Genomic DNA, 24,451 nt, shown 5'->3' with positions numbered 1-24,451 from the left:
CATGGGTTATTTGATCGCCTAAACCACAGAAAGTAGAGAGAGAGTGGTTTTCATAGACCACTTCTTCTAACAGTTAAAAATACCTCCATTCTTCAACATGCCTTCCTTCCTGGGCCTAGTTTGTGGTTTTTTGGTTTTTTTTTTTTCTAAGATTTATTCGTGAGAGACAGAGAGAGGATCAGAGACACAGGCAGAGGGAGAAGCAGGCTCCATACAGGGAGCCCAACTCGGAACTCGATCCCAAGTCTCCAGGATCAGGGCCTGAGCTAAAGGTGGTGCTAAACCGCTGAGCCACCAGGCTGCCCCTGGGCCTAGTTTTTTAGAGCATGTGCACCAGTAGTCCTGGAGTTCACAAGGCACTTTCCTTATGCTCCTATTATGACCAGGAAAGAGGCTCTCCTGACTGGTTCACCCACCTAACCAAGCATGGTTCCAGGAAAGGACCATGGACAGGAAAATAAGGTGAGGCCCTTAGTTCCAAGGCTATTTATCCCAAGAACTAGGACAGAGCACTGTGCACGGTGCTCAAAGATCACTGAGGACCTAGTACCTGATCAGGCTCACAGTTCAGACCATTTCTGAGAAGAAAGACATTAAGAAAAGAGCACACATGACAACAAAAGCCAGTCCTATGATTTTGGTCATCCCAGGTTGTATATACATATAATTGTTCTCTCTGAAGGACAAAATAATTTTGGAAAATCCAAAAAGTACTAATCTAAATGACTGATGAATACATCAAAATTTCTGAAATAGAAATACGCTAATATATCCCTGCTGTATGAGCCAGCCAAGAGCTTGGGCAGTGAGAGCCATCTAGAGCTCTTAGTACTTCTGGCAGGACCTAGTTCCATAAGCCAGTTTCTCCCAAAGATCAACATTCAAAATAAAGACTTGGTTATACAACACCTTATGTACCAGCCTCATAAAAATACCTGAACATCCATATACTTTTCACACTTGTCACTGTTTCATCCAATACCACCTTTTCTGCCAAGAATGACCATTCTGTTCCTCAGCCACCTGGAGAAGTTCTTAGCATGCCTGAAGATCAGCTCCCCAGGAAAGCTTCTTGGAAGTACTTTGGCAAAAATGATCTTTGTGTTCTTGTAGATCTGGGTCCACATCTCAATTACAATGTAAAACTTTGTATAATAAGAGTAAATTAGCTAACAGTGAGTAGTTACCACGTAGAAGGTAGGAGGGCAAATGCTGTTTTACTGGCACTGATGATTCACATTCATTCCTCCTACCCACCGTGTGAGAGCTGGACTTCTCTCCTGCATCAGATGGGAGAAAGCCAAGGCTCAGCACAGGTAAGGAGCCGACAAGAGTCTACCAATAGAAAAGGCAGGGATGGAATCCTGACCAACATTTCTCTGCCTGCAAAATTCACAATCTCAAGCCCTTTTATAGTTAATTCTTCATTTAAACAAATTGGACAAAGCTCCCACACTAAACTTTTGTTCCTTAAAAGTAGGAATTGAGCCTTTGTTCCTACCACCTAGCTCTGGACAGTGCCTGCTAAATGAATAACTGAATGCATAAGTTAGAAACAAACACACATCTCTAATAAGGAACCATACATACTAAGGCAAAAAAAGGAACCAGGGACCCAGGACTCCTTACAAATCAACTGCTTACAGTGAATGAAGGGGAAATAACAGGGAAAACAATTTATCGAAACAGTAAAGAGCACCTACATTATTTTTTTACCTTGGGCATTACATTACATCTAGATCATTTCCAGTACATTTTAAGCTGTACTCTTTAAAATGAATCAAAGGTTCTACACACGGATGCAATATACTTCTACAGACTCAATCTTCAATGACTTCTCTGTAACAAGAAATGTTAATTTTATTAATAAGAAATGCCTACTAGTCACTGATGTGTTATCTTAATATGATCCCGTACCTTCTGAACAGCAGTCTCTATGCTTATATGTGGGATTTAAACTTTTCCTGGCATCTCAGTTGACCAGGAACAATGGAATTCCAAAAGCCCTATCTACCTTTACATCATTTCTTAGTTTTCAAGTTTTCCACATTTCATGACTAGGGATGATCCTGGAAATGTGTCCTCTTTAAATTCTCAGGTCTTACATGTAAACTGAATTCACTCATCCTTACTCGACAGGATATATGGGTGCCATCTTATCTCAAGAAGACACATGACAGGTGGCACCTTAGAGATGAGAGGCCTTTAGTTTGGTCAAAATCCTCCCAGTCTTAACCTACCTCCTGCTTCCCTCCAGCTTTCTCAAAAGACCCAGTTACTTGAATATAGAATAGTCTCTTCCTCCTGGGAACTGCTATATTGGTTCTCTGCAACAGACATCTGCAACTTTCCTTGTGGGCTGGTGCTTTGTCTATAAGCTCAGTCCTCCTCATTTCTGTTTCAATTCATGTGGTAAGAATAAATTTCCCAGAGGGCACATTTAGAAATTACTTCTAGGCAAGGCTTGTGATTGAGTACATGGATTCTCTCCCTAGCTCTGACCCTCTGGTCTGAGGGTCTCACAGAGGAGCACCACCCTTACACAGGCTTTCATGTAGCCTTAACAGCCTCCAGCATTGGCTCTGCAGGGCAAGGACTGTGTCTATTTAAAGCTCCCTCTGGCCACTGAAGGCCAGAGGTACAAAGGTGCTTCTGGGCTGACAGTTCTGTGAAACAGAACAGGGATAAAGGAAGCTAGAGATCCAGCAATACCAGAGTAACAGTCTCCCAACAGGTCTCTGGACACATTCCCTGGTGATCGGGGCAGCAACAGTGCTCCTAAAAAGGCCCTCACTGAGAAGGGGCTTCAGTTCACACAGCGGAGGCTTACACTGCCTCTGGCCCCATCATACCCACTAACAAAATGTTCTCTTGAATCAGGGGACCACTAACCTGCTCAAGGCCTGCAGAGTAAGGCATCTCAGACTCTGAAACCTTCACTTTTGCAACGTTAAGTCCTCATGATGTATAAACTGATGTTTGTTCACAGGTAAACCATCTGCTACTCCTAGCATGAAGAGTCAGACCTCTGCCCCTGAGTGTACAATAGCTCAAACATATTTACTCAGTGGATCAACTCTGGTGGAGGGAAAGCATGAAGAGACAGTGAAGCTGTACTGTATTCATACTAATTACTATGGTGTTTTACAAGGTGACAGGTGTGTGAGCACCAGGAAGGATATATGATATCCATGGTAGTGGCCTGATTAGCTAAGATACTTAAACACAGAATGAAGTTCAGGGCACAGGGCCAAGGATGAAATCAGAGGAGAGAGAGGTCACCTTGGGACTAGAGTAATGGATACTTCCCCAAACCAGTAGTTTTCAACTCAAAACCCTGGGGGTTCCGCTTCCTCAAGGTGGCACCTGTATGTGCTTTATCAGGGCTGATGCCTAGGCCTTCATCTCTGAAGTCTTGGGCCCATACTTCTTTGGTGATTTCCTCTTGCTCAGTGTAAGTGTCTGCTCTGAATCCAGCATTCTCTGCCAAGACTGCGGGATCCTCTTCTTCATGAGAACAGCAGGAACAGGTTTCTGGCTTTGGGTCACATGAGGTAAGAGAATTCTCTTCCTGGGCTCTGGGGTCAGTGGGTATTTCCCAACCCAAATGGTCTGATTCTTCACCTTCTAGGACTCCCATTCTTTCTGCTATTTCTTCAGCAGAGGGCTCCCTGGGGTCAGGGTAATCCACCAGGATTGTTTTTTGCCTACGCTTGATGCAATCTGAAAGGTCATAAATTGGATAAGTCTCTTCAGGGTAACCTAGAGAAAAAAGTAACACAAATTTTTACAAAGAACATCTCTTCAACAAAAAGTATCAGGCTGTAAGAGGCTTCTCAGGCAGCAGCTATCCTATCCCAACAAATCCAGCCAAGAAACCTCTAAGATGACTCTAGCAGTTCTACAGTTTTACTTGAGTAAATCCTTAGTGCTCTGGAACACTATCCCAGTGTTTTCTGAAATACAACAGCTCAGAAGAAAATTCCTTCTTAAATGCAGGTTGGTTAGGACAGAAGAGACATCTCACCCCTCTGGCTTCTGCAGTAGTGATGAAGATTAAACAAGCAACATGAGTCTTCAGTTAAAAAAAAAAAAAGTACTGAACACCAGATGGAGAGAGCATAGCTCAAGGCTAATGTTTATAATTTCTATTTGGATCCATTTCCAAATCTTCCTGGGGCAGGGAGAAGATGACGACTAAGCTCTTTGAAAAGAAATACCATGAAGGCTTCTACTAATCGAAACAACTGAAATGGCTCCCAAGTGTCAGAAAGAGCGAGCACACTTCAGCAAGACCTGCCCAAGGTCCCGAAGGACAAGCCCCACGCTTCCATAAGACAGAATTCCCATTGTTGGCTTCTTAGTCTTCACAAAATGGGACAAAAGACGACAACAAACCGGTAAACAAAATGAGTAATACTGGTGCTGAATCCCAGCTATGATAATGAGGAAAGACAAAATGTTGCCAAATTAAAGAATGAAATGAAATAAATCTGTGTCAGCCAAGCTGCGCCCGAGCAGCAGATGGGCCTCGCTGGAGCTCATATGCCAGTGCTGGCAACAGCAGCTATGCATCCTACACAATGTAAAAGGCAGGAGAATTTAAAATCCATTTGCGCATTATGATAATTGGCAAGTTCAACCCTAATGCAAACTACTCTTTGCCTGCAAATTCTGAAAAGCAGAAGTCTTTTTTGATGCAGTGTAGTGTGTGTGGAGAGACATATTTTAACAACATTTACTGGTTGTTTTTTTTTTTTTCTGATTATAAAAGTCATACAGACTCATTGTAAAAAAAATTTTAAAAACAAAGTTTTAAAAAGAAAACACAAGTCACCCAGAATCCCATCACTGATAACAATTTGTCATGTTACTTCTAGCCTTTTTATCATATATAAACATACTGTGGCGTAAAATGTTATACCCTGATTTTTTTTCATTCAACTTCTATCATGAGCATTTCTCCATACCATTAGGCATTTTAAAATTGGCTACAAAATATCCCATCGTACGGCTACATAACTGACATGACTGGCCATGCTTCTTATATAAAACATGTAGATTGTCTCCAATTTCCCCTTATTCTAAATAACATGGAAGTTAAGATCTCTGAATATACATCTATGTTCATTTCCCTATTTCTTTAAGATATACCACTAGAAATGTAAGAACCGATGGGACTAGACCTTTTCAAAGCCTGTTTTCACACTCCACCAAATTACTTTCCAGAAAAATGTATACTTTTAGTCCTACCAGTGATGTAAAAAACTGTCCATCTTATCACACCCTCATCATCACTGCCAGTAGCATGTGAAGAATCTCACTGAGTCAGTCTCAGTTCACTTGCTTATTAACTCACTGTGGACAGAAAGCTAGGTAAAACAGAGCTTAGCCACCCAAGGCCCTCACAGCCTCCTTGGTCAAGGGCAGGGGCTGGAGAAGCTTACTTGCTGGACTTGCTGCAAAATGGACTGAATACTTAAGAGAAGTCCATTTTCTGACATGTTCCTGCCTTCTCCCCATACCACGGACAAAGCTTACCTTTGAAGTCCCATGGCTATCTGCTTTGGCTTAAGAGGGGAAGATCTGCTGAAGAAAACCAGTGACTCACAAATGGGCTGCTGAGGTAGCCCATTTTCAGCCAACATCACTGGTTATTCAAGAACTTCATTAAAAATATGAGCAAGCTACAAAACTCATTGATCCTATGAAGAAGTCAGCAAGGGAACCAAACTAAGCAAACTATGTAAACAGCCCCTAAAATAAAAAAGTCAATGTTGGAAACAGGAATTAATATCAATCAACTTGTAATTGATATTCCCAGCAATCAAAATACTACCAATACTGAAAAAACCCAACCAGGCTTCAATATAAAAAGGGGAGCAAATAGAAAATGAGAGTTATTAGAAATAGAAAATCTTTAAACTTGAGAAAGGTAGAAAATAGATTAAAATGGGCATGGATGGCTAAAAGCCAAATTAGTATATTAGAAATCCAACTATAGAAATTCTTTTTTTAAAAAAATAAGAAATAAATAAAAATTAAAATTAAAAAAAAATAAAAAGAAATTCTTTCAAGACAGAGGTAAAAATGACAAAGAAATCGAAATTGTGAGAAAAAAACAGACTACACTGAAAACTGTTCCAGGAGGGATCCCTGGGTGGCGCAGCGGTTTAGCGCCTGCCTTTGGCCCAGGGCGCGATCCTGGAGACCCGGGATCGAATCCCACATCGGGCTCCCGGTGCATGGAGCCTGCTTCTCCCTCTGCCTGTGTCTCTGCCTCTCTCTCTCTCTGTGTGTGTGACTATCATTAAAAAAAAAAAAAAAAAAAAAAACTGTTCCAGGATATCCAATCTCAGAGTTACCAGAATTCCAGAATGAGGGCATAGTAGGTTAAATGGAAGCAATAACCAAAAAAAAAAAAGAATTAGAAAAGATCCTTTAGCTGAAGAAAAACTCGTCTTCACATGGAAAAGACTCACTAAATGCTAGGCAAAAATACTATGAAAAATCCACACACTCATACACACTTAGATATAGGCCAATGAACTTGCCCAAATTCAAATGTTTAAGTATTAAAAGATTATAAGTTTCCAGCCAGAAAACAAATTAGCTGACTAAAAACAGATTGCCTATTGAGAAAAAGAATCAGACTGTGCTAAGATTTCTCATTTTCAACATCAAATGAAAGATAATATAGCAATGTTTTCAGACTTATAAAAAAAATTGCATGATCAAATAATTATTTGTATAAAAGTGAAAAACGGTATGTGTAGATATCCAAGTACTCAAAGTATACCAATCTATAAGGGGTTACATGAGAGGGTAGGAAGTGGAGGTACTTAAGAACACTGACAAATACAAAAAAAAAAATAATTTGAGAAAAAACATACCATATGTGAGAAAGTGGTGAACAATGAAGAACTACCAATGTAAACTAATTATTGATAATGTGATTAGAACTTTAATGCCATTGTTGAATACTTAAAATAGGCTATATAAAATTCTATATAATTTCAACAACCTTAAGAGTCAGACAGAAAATAAATGTGATGAAGATTTTACCTTATTTGGGAATAAGGTTATATAAAAAGATTTGCAATTTGGAGGAGAAAAATTCCAAATTTCCATTTCTTTGATTACTAAGAGAGACTGAAAGACTTTTTAATGTTTTACAGTAGGGTGCATTTTTTTTTCTTTTCTGTACTGCTTACAAAGGAGGAGATCAGTTTATAAAGTATAGAACTCCTTATATACTAAAGATACCAACTTTTCAGTCATTTGTCACATATATTTTTTTCTAGTTTAGTGTTGGCTTTAAATTGTATGGTATTTTCTAGTCTATAGAAAGTAAAGGTTTTATATATTCAGGCTACATTATCCTTTCCCTTAAAATTTTCTTCATTGCTTTTAAAAAATGTATTTGTAGATTCACCTATAGTTGTAAAAAAAAAAAAAATCCTGCATGCCCTTTACCCAGTTAATATCTTTCTAAACTACATGACAGAACCACAACTAGGACATTAATATTGATAGTTAATACACAGAACATAGCTATCACCACCACCAGGATCCTGTATGCTCTTTCACTGCCACACCTACTCTGGCCTACCCCTATTTCCTCCTTAAACCTTTGACAACTACCAGTCTGTTCTCCATCTCTATTTTGCCATTTCAAGAATGTTATATAATTGTGCAGTATGGAACCTTTTGGAATTAGACTTTTTCACTCAGTATAATTATCTGGAAATTCATCTAGGTTGTTGCATGTATCCATAATTTCTTCTTATTGCTGAGTAACCGTTCACCTGTTAAAGGATGTTTGGGTTGTTTGCAGTTTGGGGCTACTACAAATAAAGCTGCCATAAATATTCATGTTCAAGTTTTATGTGAACCTCAGTCTTCATTTCTGTAATAAATGCCCAGGAGTGCAACTACAAGGTTGTATAGAGTTGGAGGTTTATGAAACTGCCATAATATTTCACAGAGTAAGTATACATCCCCACTAGCAATGTATGAATGGATCTAGTTTCTCCATATTCTTGCCAGCAATTGATGATGTTACTGTTTTTTATTTTAGCCATTCTGATAGAGATGTAGTGGTATTTCACTGTGATTTTAATCTGTATTTCCCTAGTGGCTAATGATGTTTAGCATCTTTTTGTGTGCTTATTTGCCACCTGTATGTCCTCTTTGGTGACAGTCTGTTCATATCTTTTGCGCATTTCCTAATTGTTTTCTACTGTTGAGTTTTGAGAGTTCTTGTATACTCTTAAAAAAAAAGGACTTATATCTAAAGATTTTATTTATTCATGAGAGACATAGAGAGACAGAGGCAGAGACATAGGCAGAGGGAGAAGCAGGCTCCATGCAGGGAGTCTGACGCAGGACTTGATCCTGGGACTCTAGGATCATGCCCTGGGCTGAAGGCGGCACTAAACCACTGAGTCACCCAGGAATCCCTAGATATAAGTCCTTTATTGGATATGTGATTTGCAAATATTTTCTCCCACTATGTAGAGCTTGTCTTTTCATTATCTTAACAGGGTCTTTTACAGAGCAAAAGTTTTAGATTTTGATGACATCCAATTTATCAATTTTTCCTCTTGTGAACTGGATTTATGATGTCAAGTCTAAAAATTCTTTGCTTAACCACAGATCCAATATTTTCTATGTATTTTTCAAAAAAGGCTTATAGTTTTATCATTTACATTTATGTTTATGATCTATTTTTAGTTAATTTTTGTGTAATATGTAGAACTTCATTTGAGGATTATTATTTTTTACTACAAATATCTGATTGCTAGAGCACCATTTGTTAAAAAGGCTATCTTTCTTCTGTTGAACTGCTTTTGTACCTTTGTCAAAAATCAGTTGTACATGTTTGTGTGGTTCTGGGTTTTCAGCTCTCTTCCTTTGATTTATAGGTCTATTCCTATACCAATATCACACAGTTTTGATTACTGTAGCTATATATAGTAAGTCTTGGAATCAGATAAGCTAATTCCTCCCACTTTCCAAATTTATTTAGTGCTTCTATTTTCTCTGCCCCTCTCTCTATATTTTAGAACAACCTCATCTGTATCTACCCCAAAAAAATGTTGCTGAGATTTTGAAAGGGGTTGCATTAATGCATTTGTCAATGTGGGAATGGTATTTGTACTATGTTGAGTCTTCTAATATATGAACATGATAGATCTCCCCCTTTAGACCTTTGATTTCTTTCATCAGGGCCATATAGCTTTCAGCAAACACATCTCATACATGTTTCACTAAATTTATACCTAAGTCTTCCATTTTTTTATTAAAAATTTTGAATCAAATTTACAATTGATATCAATGCATTCATTGCTAGCATGTAGAAATAATGATTTTTGTATATTTATCTTGTAACCTACAACCTTGCTGAACACTGGGAGTTTTTTAAGTAGGCTTCACACCCAGCATGGAGCCCAACACAGAGCTTGAATTCATGACCCTGAGATCAAGACCGGAGCTGAGATCAAGAGTCAGATGCTCTTAACAAACTGAGCCATCCAAGCACTCCAACTCTGGGACTTTTAAAAATGGATTCCTTGGGGTTTTCTACATAGGCAATCATGTAATCTTCAAAGATGAGCAGTTTTGTTTCTTCCTTTTTAATCTGTATGCCATTTCCTTTACTTGCCTTACTGCATTACCTATAATTTTTAGTATTATGCTAAATAAGAGTAGTCACTCTTGCCTGTTCCCAATCTCAGGAGGAAAGCATTCATCTTTGACTATTAAAAATAATGTTAGCTATAGGTTTTTGTAGATTCTCTTTACCAAGTTGATAAAATTCCTCTCTATTCCTATTTTTCTGAGAGTTTTTATTATGAATGGATCTTGCATTGCTTTTATGCTCAAGAAATCCTTCCCTGCTAAAGAGCCAGTATATATTCACAACCATTTTTCTATTTTTTAAAGGTTCCTCTTCTCCATCCTTAGCTACTTAGTATATCTGGAATTATTTCACTGTTAAATGTGTAAGCTCTTACTTCTGCTCAAGCAATGATGGAAACATGGGGACCTCTTTCTTTAAATAACTAGAAAACCAAATGAAATATAGGAAGCATCAATTTTCAAACATTAATAGGTAGTATAGCATGGTCCCTGAGAAAAGAGAAAAGAGCCCAGTGGTCTCAGACTAAAATTAAAATGTAAAGGAGGCCAGGGCAGCTAGAATTTGCAGGGAAAATACTAGAAAGAAAGGAGCTTTGTAGAGAAAGAGTTCCAGGGATCTTCAGATAGAATTCTTCATATTTTTTTTAGCTGAATTCTGCTCTATGCATATATATGAAAGAATTACCAAAGGCCAAGAAAAGAACTACTGAAAGCATTAGGCCTAAATATTCTTGGAGTTCATATATAACTGGGAATAGCTCCCGCTTCTACTAGCCAGAGTAGAAAAACACTGTGGAGCATCAGGCTGACTCCTAAGAAGGGTATCGTCTTACTAGTGGGGCTAGCTTAGCCAGATTAAAGGCTGCTCTGGACCCAGTCTCACTAATCTTAAAATTAAGCCTTAAAGGAATCTAACTAATTTCTGGTAACCTAACTGTGTGTTAAAAAGAAGTCCAACAACTACTTATAGTACTAAAACAAAATCCAGAATCCAATAATGTAAAGTTTGCAATATCCATCATCCAGTCAAAATTTACTAGGCATGCAAAAAGGGCATGAAATTAGGGTCCACAGTAAAGAAAAAAATTAGTCACTACAAATAGGCCCAGATGATAAGATCAGCAGCTAAGTCTATTCAAAAGCTATTACAAAAAAAAAGCTATTACAAATATGCCTATTTTTAAGAAGGTATAAGAATATATGAATATATGAGAAATGAAATATTTAGAAATGAAAGATATAAAAAAGACCCAAATAGAACTCTAGAAATGACCATACATGAGTTAAAAATACATTAAATGAGACTAAGAGCAGATCATATACTGCTGAAGAAAAGATTAAACCTAAAGACACAGCAAGAAAAATTATCCAAAATTAAGCATGGCATGAATAAAAGATCAGACTATACATGACCTGTACGGCAATTTCAAAGGTCTAACAAATGTGTAACTGGAGAATCAAAAGTGGGGAGGAGGGAAGACAGAGAGAGAGAGCGAGCGAAAGAGAAAGAGAGAGAGAGAGAAAATATATCATTAATAAAATAGTGGCCAAAGTGGTTGAGGGATGGAAATCAATCAAGGTTCTAGGCTTGTACCTTGAGAAACTAGAACAAGAAATAGCAAATTAAACCAAAAGTAAGCAGAAGGAAGGAAATAGTAAAGAACAGAAATCAAGGAAATAGGAAACGGAAAAGTAGAAAAACAACAAATAAAGCCAAAATATAGTTCTTTAAAAAGATATTAACCTCTGGCTAATCTGATCAGGAAAATATTCAGAGAAATAACAAATTACCAGTATCAGGAACAGAACCAAAAACATCCCTACAGACCTACGCATGTTAAAAGAATAAGGGAATATAAACAACTTTATACTAATAAATTTGATGATTTAGATGAAATACATAAGTTCCTTGAAAAGAAACAATCAAAGCTCAGTCAAGAAGAAATAACTTGAAGCACTATATCTGTTAAGAAAATCAACTAGCAGTTCTATAAGTCTTACTAATAAGAAAACTTTAGGCCCTGACGGTATCACTGGAAAATTCCATACTTAAGAAAAAAAAAATAGCAATTCTATACAGAGTCTTCCAGAAAATATAAGAAACACACTGCAATGCATCACCATGAAATCAAAACCAAAAAAATTATAAAAAAGCAAAATCACAAACCAATAGCCTTCATAAATGCAAAAATAAAGTCCTTAGCAAACTAGCCATATACAACATCATGACAAAATAAAGTTTATCCCAGAAATGTAAAATTGTTTAAATATTCAAAAAGGAAATCAATGTAATTCACTGGGTTAACAGATGAAAACAAAAATATGATCTCAGTTAACAAAAGGCCTTCTCCAAAATGCAATATCCATTCATGATTGAAAACTGTTAAAGTAACACTAGAAGGAAGCTTCCTCAACCTAAAAAAGAGCATCCATGAAAAACCAACAGCTCACATCATACTAATGGAGAACGTGAGTGCTTCCTCCTATCAGAAAAGCAAAGATGTCTGCTCTCAACACTTCAGTATTGTGCTAGAATTTCTGACTAGTGCAATAAGGCAAGAAAAATAAAAGACATATAGATAGATTGGAAAGTTAGAAGTATATCTGTGTATTCACAATTTGACTATATAGAAAATTCTCTGAAATTTAATCATAAGAAATCCAAAGAAAAAAAACTACTAGAACTAAGTGTGTTTAAGAAAGATGACCGGAAATGAGGTCAGAATACAAAAATAAATTGTATTTCTATATATTAGCAGTAAGCAATTAGAAATTTAAAAATAAACACATTGTCTTAAAAAATATGAAGTACTTAAGCATAACATGTACATTACAAAACATGTACAAGACCTATATGCTAAAAACTATAAACTGAGAAATTAAAGATCTAGTAAGTGGTGATATATAAAATGTTCGTGGATTGGAAGATTCAATATTGCTATGATGTTAATTCTTCCAAACTGATCTATAGGTTCAATGTGATGCCAATCAAAATGCCACTAGGCTTTTTCATAGAAACTGACATACTGATTCTACATTTATGTGAAAATAAGGGCCTAGAATAACCAAAATATTTTGAAATAAAAGGAAAAATAAAGTTGAATTTGTAATACCTGATTTTAAGACTTAATATACAGAGTGATAAAGACATTGTGTCATTGGCATAAGTAAATATAGACAGGATTTCACTCCTATGTGAAATTTAAGAAACGAAACAAATGAAGAAAAAAGGAGAAACAAAAAAAACCAGACTCTTAAATATAGAGAACTGGTGGTTGCCAGAAAGGTGGGTGGGATGGATGAAATAGGTGAAATCAAATTAAGAGTATACTTATCATGATGAATAATATATAGAATTATTGAATCATTATATTGTACACCTGAAACAACACTGTATGTTAATCTTACTTGAATAAAAAAATTTTAAGAAAATCCAGAATAGACCTACACATACATGGTCAACTGATTTTCAACTAACATGCCAAAGTAATTAAATATAGTCCTAATGCCTCACACCATATATAAAAACTAGTTCAAAATGGCTCCTAGGCCTAAACATAAGCTAAAACTATATAACTCTTCTAGAAGAAGAAAACATAGGAGGAGTTAGGCAAAGATCATAAAAGAGAAAAATGATTAAACTTCATCAAAATAAAACTTCTGCTCTTTGAAAGATGCCACTAGGAAAATAAAAGAGAAAGCCACAGTGTAAGAGAAAATATTGGCAAAATACATAGCTGATAATAAACTTCTATCCAGAACATATAAAGAACTCCTGTAACTAAAAACAAAACAAACAAAAAAACAACAAAAAATACCATAATCAACCCAATTAAAAAACTGGCAAGCAATGTAAACAGACACTTCACTAAAGATATATAGATGGTAAATAGGGACATTAAAAAATGACCCTTGAGACGCCTGGACGGCTCAGTGGTTGAGCGTCTGCCTTTGGCTCAGGGTATGATCCCAGGATTGAGTCCCACATCAGGCTCCCTGCATGGAGCCTGCTTCTCCCTCTGCCTGTGTCTCTGCCTCTCTCTGTGTGTCTCTCCTGAATAAATAAGTAAAATCTTAAAAAAAAAAAATTCTCATTAGTCACTGGGGAAATGCAAATTAAAATCGTAACTGAGATACCACTATACACACTAGCACGATTAAAAGTAAAAAGACGGACAATACCAATTGTTACCAAAGATGTGGCATAACTATAATACTCATAAGTTGCTGGCAGAAGGCAAAATAGCAAAGCCACTCTGGAAAGCAGGTTGACAGTTCCTAAAAATGTTGAACATACACTTAACATAAAAGCCCAGAAATAAATCTCACTCCTAGGTATATACCCAAAAGAAATAAAAATATATGTCCAAACAAAGATGTGTATGCAGAAGTTCATAGCAGCTTGATTCGTAATAGCTCAAAACTGGAGACAACACAAATGTTCCTAAAATAGTGAGTGGAGAAACAATATATCCATATAACAGAATACTACTCAGCAATTTAAAAAAAATACTGATACATTCAACACAGGACTCTCAAAATCATTATGCTAAATCATTAGAAGCCAGAGACCAAAAAAATGTGCAACATGATCCATTTATATAGAAAAGGTAAAACTGTCAGGACAGAAAGTGGTTATGTTGATGCCAGGGCATCAGGAAGGGATTCACTGTGAAGGGGAAGGGAACTTTCTGAGACAGTGTAAATGTTCTAGATATACCACTCTACATATCTGTCAAAACTCATCCAACCACACACTTAAAACTGGTTAATTTAGGGCATCCAGGAGGCTCAGGTGGTTAAGTGTTTACCTTCAGCTCAGGTCATGATCCCAGGGTCCTGGATTTGAGTTCCACATTGGGCTTCCTGCTCAGCAGGTGTCTGCTTCTCTCTCTACCCCTCCCCCTGCTGTGATCTCTCTCTCTCATGCTCTCTCTCTCTAATAAAATCTTTTTAAAAACTGGTCAATTTTATTATATATACATATAACTTTTTAAAAGCTTGTAAGTTCTCTTTTCTGGGCTGACAGCTAACCAACAAATGACAAGACACTGTTTACCTTCCCAGTCCTCCATGTAAGGGGCCTCTTCAGCTTCTTTCTCTGGAGTGGGTCTGTCTGTGAATTTTCCTTCTTTCATGACCCTGGTGATTTCTCGGAGCTGATGCAGCAACCGTTTTTCTTGGTCGGAAGTCACAGTCTGTGCTCTGCTTAGAAATATCAGACAACCCAGCCATTTAATAGTAAATGAACTCCTGGGCAATGAACACAGACATCACTAAGATCTGTCTGGATCCTAGAAGAGGAAGTCCAACAGCAGCAGGTAAGTGTTCTAGGAATTGGTCCTGGGTATGCATAGCTGATAACTGGATATGTTAATTCAATGTTCTGATTTTATAAGGTGGGGAAATGAAGGCTCAGGAAAGATCAAGTGATTGCCCAAGGTCGCATAATGAATTAAGGTCAATAATGGGACCAGACCACAGATGCTTACACTGTCAGTTCAGCGGTCCTTCAGTATACCTCACTGCCCTGATTGTCTCATCTCCAAGAGATTTCACTATTACTCTTATTACCCATTTACTATAAGCCACTTTTCTCCAAAGCAAGGTCATCAAAAGAAAATATGCTGAGCTATTAGCCTCAACTACAGAAAAATATCCTATTAGCCCAACCCTGGAATTGCCAGACTACATCTACTTCTGCAGAAATAAAGAAATACCCTAAAATTTCAAAGCTGAATCATTCTGACAAATCAGTCATTTAAACCAGAGAAACTGAGGTCCATAGAAGGGCAATTCTACATTTATTCCTATTGCTAGTTAATGTCAGCACTTGAACTACAACTAAAGTCTGACTTCTGACGGCAATTCTTAAAATGCTCAAGTTTCAATTTAGAAAACCTGGGTTTGAGTATCAATTTAGCTGAAAAACTGGGCAAAATGTCTACAAAAATAAGATGAGACTCAAGATTAATGGTAGGACTATTTTGAGAAGCATGGCATCTCAGTCACAGGCAGAAAAAGCTCTACTCAAGAGACTGAGAACTGGTTTTATCTAGTGGCAGGATTTAACAGAAGCTACTTATGCACCTCTTAGAAATCCAAAACATTTGAAGGCAATGTAAATTCATGAAGGAAAAAAGACATTTAATATTAGCCTTGTGGAGATGCCATCAATTTTTCTAAGCAGCCGGTCTCGAGCCTGTGTTCCTTTTTATGCTTAGCCTACAAACTTAAGCCTTAATGACTAACAGAGGAAAAACAGAGGAAAGAAGTATTCCTCCCTCCAATGTTAAGATGGTAAGTGAAGAAAAAGAAGGTACAACATTTCTACAGATCTCAGTGAGAAGACAACAAAAGCACCATGAGTTCCAGTTCTTCCATACTAAATGGCCTCAAAGCCATAAACTGAAGAAGCTGGTCTGTTCCACATTCAGCTAAAATCTTACATATATTGGGCCTCTTATAGTTCTGTTTTTCCTATCAGTACAGGAGTCCTGCCTTGTCACAACTGTTCATCTGCTCTCTATAATTCCTAATACTTATTATTCTTACTACAACCCACCTTGTGCAGGGCTTCTGATGCAGCTAGGGCACCCCTAGATAAAACAGCCTACTTGCTAGTATCCAATATATATAAAGAACTTATCAAACACCCAAAAGATAAATAACCCAGTTAGAAAACATGAAACAGACATTTTTCCAAAGAAGATGTACAAATGGCCAACAGGCACATGAAAAGATGCTCAACATCGCTCATCAGGGAAATGGAAATTAAAACCCCAAGGAGATAGGACCTCATATTTGTCAGAATGGCTAAAATCAACAACACAGGAAACAAGTGTTGGCAAGGATTTGGAGAAAGGGAAACCCTCTTACACAGTGGGTGGGAATGCAAACTGGTTTAGCCACTTTGGAAAAAAGTATGGAGGTTCTTCAACAAGTTAAAAATAGAACTAATCCATGATCCAGCAATTGCACTACTGACTATCCAAAGGATACAAAAATACTGATTCAAAGGGGTATATGCACCCTGATATTTATGGCAGCATTATCACCAATAGCCAAATTATAGAAAGAGCCCAAATGTCCATTGACTGATGAATGGATAAAGATGATGTGGTATATGTATCAATGGACTATTACCCAACCATGAAAAATAATTTAATCTTGCCACTTACAATGACATGAATGGAGCTAGAGAGTATTATGTTAAGCAAAGTAAGTTAGAGAAAGACAAATACTATATGATTTCACTCATATATGGAATATAAGAAACAAAACATGAACATAGGAGGAAAAAAGACAAACCAAGAAACAGACTCTTAAACTATACAGAACAAACTGAGGGTTGCTGGAGGGGAGGTGGGAGAGATGGGTTAAATGGGTGATGAGGATTAAGGATGGCACTTGTGATGAGCTCTGGGTGTTGTATGTAAGTGATAAATCACTAAATCCTATACCTGAAACTAATATTACACTGTATGTTAACTAACTGGAATTTAAATTAAAACTTGAAAGGAAAAAAAAAAAAAAAAGAACCTACGTGTTTATCACAAAGCTCTGGCCTTGGGCTGCACATGTTACTTCTCTGGGCTGTCCTCAGTGCCTTCTCATTTTTACTGAATGAAACAGTCTTGACTCTGTTTCCTAACTCATGGGAAACCAGAACCCCTGATTTTAAAAGGGATGGCTAGGAGAAGCAGAAACAGGCAAGTGAAGCATTCGCAGAGAATTCTAAGTTAAAGCATCCTCCTTTACCTCTGAACAAGCATATTCCCATTGTCCATATCATACATTAGGCAATTAATCATGGTCTACCTTACATCTTCTGGATTTATGTAATAAATATTTTTTATAGATTCCTTATTGTCTCAACTTGGTTTGACAGTCCTTGAGGGCACTGATATAAGTTCAGGACAGTACAGGCACAGTGCAATGAACATTACAAGTGCTCAATAAATATGTGCTAATTTAATTGGTCCCTATTTCTTTACCATCTATTTTCTCCCACCTCTCTTCTCTGAAATCTGCCTTCTACTCCATTTTTACCAAAACTTGAAAATCATCAATAAAGCTTTACTCTCAAGTCCAAGAATCTTTTTTTTTTTCCACATTTCATTCTTCTTGACCTCTCTGTACTATGGGCCATCCTCTCCTTAAAATGTTCTCTTCCCTTGACTATTGAGACCTTTGTATTCCTCCCACTTCTTTAATCAATCCTTGGATCTCTGATCCTGGCTCACTTTCCCCCATCTGCCTCCTAAACACATGGCTTTCCTGAAGGCTCAATCCTTGGGCTCTTACTGGTCCACTCTTACAGTCATGCCCTCAGAAGCTGACCCAGTATCACAAATTAAACCACTGCTTCTACATTGGTGATACCCACACTCTACCTCTAATCTTGACTTTTCACATGAAAACCAGTCTTATAACTCCAGTGATCTAGGCATTTCCACTTAGAGGCCTTGCCATTACTGATGGTAACCTTAAATTCACTCTTCAAAACCAGATCCCAGTTGGCCCAGGATGAGGAACAGCTGCATGAGCAGCCACATTTTGTAAGGTTGGGTATGGCAGATTCCAAGATGCTAGAAAAATAGAAGGTCAAGTTAGAAGATTTCTGATCAGACTTTTGAATGTTATAAACCCAGAGGAATCATCAAGTTCTGAATCCAAAAGTAAAGTATAGAGAGAATGAAATAGTTTCTTTCAAACACTATTCACGATTGGAACAGAATTCAGATCAGCAAAAGATTGCAGGCTACTGCCATACAGTAGGATATGTCTCAAGAATTTGATCTCACCTTTCTACGTGGCTCTGACCTCCAGCCGAATGACTTCCAAACTTGTGTCCTTAGTCCTGTCTTCAGTACCCCAATTTCCTATTATTATTTTTTATCATACATAGATATTCTGATGGCACCTCAAACATACTCAAAGCTGAACTCATGATCCTTATACCAAAGCCTTATCTTCTTTCTCCTATTCTCCTATTCTGTGTTTTTATCTTGGTTGATATAATCTTGTAGTCTGGGCCACAAATATCTAACTCATCTTTACCTCTTTCTTCTCCTTCATTGCTCTTACCTAGCTTTCCTTTTGGGGGAACTAAACCCTCTTCTGCTCATAGTGCAGAGGTTAGAGTGAAGCTATCCAACCCCTTACCTCTCCTTCAAGAGTGGCCATGGCCCATAGCCAATCATATCACTCCATCCTTTGGCTGCAGTGACTGATTCAGTGATATATACAGGATCCAAACTGGGCCAATTGTACTTTTTCCTAAAACTGGGTCTTGAATGCAGTGAAACCAGATCTGAAAACTTTTCATGTTAATTCATTCTGACAGTAGTCCTTGAAGAACCTGTCCATTTGTTTCTCTCCTCTGAATCCTCAGAGCTGCTCTGGTTTCCCCTCTTTCTGAAACCTGGATCTTTAGCTATTCCTTTGATACTGTGAGCTATCCCATAAATGCCTCAAGAATTTGATCTCCAACAAATTTTCAATAAATTTTGTCTTCCAATAAATTCTGTCACCTTCTCCAAATTTCTGCTACCTAGAATCGGCTGTTTGCTACCAAGGAATCCTGAAAATAGCCTGTGATTTTTAACTTTATATTTATTCATTTATTTAAACCTGTATACCCAACATGGGGCTCAAACTCACGACCCTGAGATCAAAAGCCACATGCTCTTCTGACTGAGCCAACCAGCTTGCGATTTTCTTCCTCTTCCATCAAGTCCCCTTGATTTGGCCCCTCATTTCCACTCTCACTAGCCTATTTATTACCTTTTGCTAGAACTTTCCCTGTAATCTTCTAGCATGTAGCCACTCTGTATATCACACTAGAAGACTTACTTTTCTAAAGTACAGCAGATCATGACATTTCTCCTCAAAAGCCTTTAGAGGCATCCCACTATAAAACAATGAATTTCAAACTTCTCAGTCTACCATTCAAGACCTTCCAGTCTAGGCCAAGCTTACTTTTCTAGTTTTTCTCCCTTTACCTACCTCCCTATGCATTTATCCCAGCCCTGATACGTTCTATTCCAGTTACTCATGACTACCTGCTGTTCCAAAAACATGCCATGACTTTTTTTTTAACCTCATTTGCTGCTTGTGCTACTCTGAAATGTTTTTTCCCTGCCAAATTGTGCCTAAGGTGTCCTGCAAGGCTTATTCAAATCCCTGCTTTTCTACAGAGCTTCTTTGGTAGACAGAATAACGCTCCCTTCCCCACTCCCCAAAGAAATCCACATCTTAAGTCTTGGAACCTATAATGTTACCTTACATATAGGGGACTTACAGTTGCGATAGATTTAAAGTACAGATCAGCTGGCCTTAAAATACAGCTTACCCTGGATTATCTATGAGCGCACATGGAATTACTAGGGTCCTTAAAGATGGAAGACAGAGGCAGAAGAGGTCAGAGTAATAGGATGTAGGAAGGTCCCAACCCACTGTCATTGGCCTTGAAGATGGAGGAAAGGGTCCACTGAGCCAAGGAACGTGGGTAGCTTCTAAAACTTGAAAAAGGCAAAGAAGAGCCTCCAGCAGGGAATATAGTCCTGCCACCTTGATTTTAGCCCAGTGCAGAATGTGTAACAGAGAACTGTGAGATAATAATTATGTGTTGTTTTAAGGTAATACGTTTGTGTAATTTGTAACATCAGCCACAGAAAACTAATACCATCTTTGGAATACACTTGCTCTGAGATACAGTTTCTTAGAGAGAAAATAATACCTGCCATTGACCTCCACACAGGGCTACACAAAGCAAAATCAAACTGGGTGCCATAGGATATTCTTATTGCTGAAACAGCCTGCATTATCTGAAGTACTTTATCTACCTCATTCATTCTTTCAACATGTACTGACACTGTCAATGTACCAGCACCAGGAATACAAATTTGAACGATGAAAATTTCCTATCTTTAAGATTACAGGGTGTTTGAGTGCACAGAAAAGTTAACAGAAGATCAGAAAGTAATACGATGCTTACAATATCAGTGAATGCAGGTGGCATGGGAGCACATCAGAGGAACACCTAACCAAGTCTGAAGTTCAGGCTAAGATGTTAAGAGAAGATAATGCCTAAGGGATACCTACAAGAAAGAGTTAAAATAAGGGTGTGTGGGATAGGGGTCGAAGAGACAGGCAACAAAGGAAAAAGTTATATGCAAAGTCCTAGAAGCAAAGGCAGATGGGCATTTTAGAGAAGTAGTCCATGTGGATGGAGCACAGACAGAGTAATGAAGATAAAGCAACAAAGGTATGTAAGGGCCATGTCACCCAAGACCATGTAAGCCAAGTTAAAGAATTCTATACTTTACCGAGAGTAACAGAGACCGGTTACAGGGTTAAAGCAAAACAAAACACCATAATCCATTTGTTTGGAAGAGAAAATGAATTGAAGAGAGGCAAAATTAGAGAAAAAAACACATGAGCTACCACACGAGACAGTCCTGACCTAGGTCAGAAGTAAAGACCTCAGGGTAAATATCCCTGATGAACAAAGATGCAAAAATCATCAACAAAATATTAGCAAACCAAATCCATCCATACACTAAAAGAATCATTCACTATAATCAAGTGGGATTTACTCCAGGATGAAAGTCAATATCCACAAATCAACATGATAAACCACATTAACAAAACAAAGGATAAAATCCATAGGATCATCTCAATAGATGCAGAAAAATTATTTGACAAAATTCAACATCTATTCATGATAAACTCTCAACAGTGAGCTTAGAGGGAGCATAACTCAATATAAGCAAGGCTATATATGATGAACCCATCATATATAGAATGGGTTAGATGTTAGCTAACATTCTCAATAGTGAAAAACTGAAAGCTTTTCCTCTAGATCAGGAGCAAGACAAGGATGTTCTTTCATGCCCCTTTGTTCAACATAGTACTGGAAGTTCTAAGCCAAGGCTATCAGACAAGAAAATAAAATGCATCCAGACTAGTAAGGAACAAGTAAAACTGTCACTCTTTGCAGAGGACATGATACTATACAACGAAAACTCTAAAGGCTCCACCAAAGAACTATTATTATACCTAATAAATGAATATGGTAAAGCTGCAAGGTACAAAACTAATATATAGAAATCTATTGTATAGAAACCTGCATTTGTATATAGTAATAATGAAGCAACACAAAGAAAAATTAGAACAGTCCCATTTACAATTCCACTAAAAAGAATATATACCTAGGAATAAATTTAGCCAAGGGAGTGTGTGTGAACATGACTAACACTATCTTGCACAAATCCACCATGATGACCACTCTGTGACCTGAAGCCTCCTTCAGTATAGCACTCCCCGCAATGCATGCTCTTTTTTGTTTGACCACACCCTTAAATATACCTTTGGGGTATAAGGTCCTTGATCTTCTCTGGAGTTATGACTGTGATTCTGAAACATTTCCTCCCAGGTCTCCCAGTATGTATTCCCCAATATCTAGGGCTATAAAAGCAGAACTCATGACAGGTGGGGTTATGGAGATCTACTTGTTTTGCAGATACCCACAGCACACTTCTGCTCATAAAGTCCCTTTATTAAATCACTTATTGACAAACAGGATTCTTCAGCCTTTTTTCTTCTATCTTATGGCTCTTTAGGGCTTTAGAAATCATTTTGCGTATACCCCCCTTTCAGAGAACAAGGTAAAAGACCCATACTCTGAAAACTATAAGGCAGCAATGAAAGAAACTGAAGATACCACAAATGGAAAGATATACCACATATGTGGGCTGAAAGAATATTATAGATCTACAGATTCAATGCAATCTCCATCAAAACACCAACAGCATTTTTCACAGAACTACAACACATGCTAAAATATGTACAGAACCACAGAACACCCCCAAATAGCCAAAGGCATCTTGAGAAGAAAGAACAAAGCTGGAAGTATCACAATTGCAGATTTCAAGATAAACTACAAAGTTGTAGTTATATACTTTGGTACAGTAAGGTACTGGCACAAAAACAGACAAACAGATCAATGGAATAGGAGAGAGAGCCCAGAAATAAATGCACACCTATGTGGTCAATTACTCTACAACAAAGGAGACAAGAATATACCCTGGAGAAAAGATGGTCTTTTTAATAAATGGTGTTGGGAAAACTGAAGAGCTACATGCAAAAGAATACAACTGGACCACTTTCTTACATCATACACAAAAATAAACTCAAGATGGATTAAAGATAATGTGAGACCTGAAACCATAAACTCCTAGAAGAAAACATAAGTAATGTCTTTGACATCAGCCTTAGTGGCATTCTTCTTGCTATATCTTCTCACGCAAGGAAAACAGAAGTAAAAATAAATTATTGGGATGACACTGAAATAAAAAGCTTTTGCACAGTGAAGGAAATCATCAACCAAATGAAAAGGCAATCTACTGAATGGGAGAAGATATTTATAAATGATATTTCTGATAAGTGGTTAATATCCAAAATATATAAAGAACTTCTAAATTCAACACCAAATGGCCCCCAACAAATAATCCAATTAAAAACAGGCAGAGGACTTGAACAGATATTTTCCAAAGAAGACAGACAGATGGCCAATCAACACATGAAATGATGTTCAACATCACTAATCATTGGGGAAATACAAATCAAAACCATAATAAGGTATCATCTCACACCTATCAGAATGGCTAGAACCAAAAAGAAACAACAAGTGTTGGCGAGGATATAGAGAAAAAGGAACCCTTGTACACTGTTGGTAGGAATTTAAATTGTTGCAGCCACTGTGGAAAACAGTATGGAGGTTGTTCAAAAAATTAAAAATAGGACTACTATATGATCTAGTTAATTCCACTACTGGGCATTTACCCAAAAAGACCAGCAACACTAATTCAGAAGTATGCACCCTGTGTTTATTGCAGCATTATTTACAGTAGCCAAGACATGGAAGCAACCCAAGTGTCATCCACTTGGGATGAATGGATAAAGATTTGTTGTGTGTACACACACACACACACACACACACACACGCATGTGCATGCACGTGCACTGGAATGTTATTACTAAGCATAAAAATGAATGAGATCTTGCCATTCACAACATGGATGGACTTACAGGGTATCATGCTAAATGAAATAAGTCAGACAGAGAAAAATACTAAAATACCATGATATCACTTACACGTGAAATCTAAAACAAACACACACAGAAATAGACTCAAATACAGAGAACAAGCTGATGGTTGCTGGTGGGGAGAATGGGCAAAATAGGTAAAGGACAAAAAAAAAAGGACAAAAAAAATAGGTAAAGGACAGTAAGAGGTACAAACTTTCAGTTATAAAACAAGTAAGTCACATAGGTAAAAAATACCACAGAGAATATAGTCAATAATACTGAGATAATGTATGGTGACAGATGATAATTACACTTATTGTGGTAAGCACTATGTAAGATATACTGAAACTAACAGAACACTGTATGTCAACTATAATTTTTTTAAAAAGGCATTCATTCTCTAATGCATTCTTCCATTTCAACTAACACTTTTTTAGAGCCTACTGTTGGCCTGTGCTAGGCTCTGGGAATAATACAGATAATCCCTATCCTAGCAGAGCTTAGAGTCTTTTGCAGGGAGACAGACTTATTAACTAGGAAGAAATAACAAGACAGGGTGATTGATGAGATATAGGAAGTGAAGAAAAAGGTAAATCAAGAATAATATCAGATTTCTGCTTTGGGCAATTAAGTAGATGGTGGGAGCCACTTGCCAAGATGGAGAATATTAAAGGTGGAGTAGAGTCAGCTGGAGACAGATAATGGTTTT

The 24,451-nt window shown here is 37.4% G+C and overlaps 1 protein-coding gene across 10 annotated transcripts in view; it reads right to left on the bottom strand.

Moving 5' to 3' along the window:
• Positions 1 to 119: 119 nt before the first annotated feature.
• RIC3 (RIC3 acetylcholine receptor chaperone) overlaps positions 120 to 24,451 on the bottom strand; it is a 52,013-nt gene continuing 27,681 nt past the window's right edge. For 5 of the 10 annotated variants that reach the window (XM_072794183.1, XM_072794187.1, XM_072794186.1 and 2 more), the window contains 2 exons: positions 14,705 to 14,853; positions 120 to 3,762 (listed from right to left, as the gene is read on the bottom strand). In XM_072794183.1, the coding sequence (XP_072650284.1) occupies positions 3,290 to 3,762; positions 14,705 to 14,853 (622 nt within the window). In that variant the 3' untranslated portion in view covers positions 120 to 3,289. Of the gene's footprint in view, positions 3,763 to 14,704; positions 14,940 to 24,451 lie in introns of those variants that run through there. The other 5 variants (XM_072794185.1, XM_072794191.1, XM_072794192.1 and 2 more) reach the window with 4 other exon arrangements.

Source organism: Canis lupus, chromosome 23 (assembly GCF_048164855.1).
Source record: "Canis lupus baileyi chromosome 23, mCanLup2.hap1, whole genome shotgun sequence".
In the NCBI taxonomy this organism is placed as follows: Eukaryota; Metazoa; Chordata; class Mammalia; order Carnivora; family Canidae; genus Canis; species Canis lupus.
This window is presented reverse-complemented; position numbering and strand designations above follow the sequence as displayed.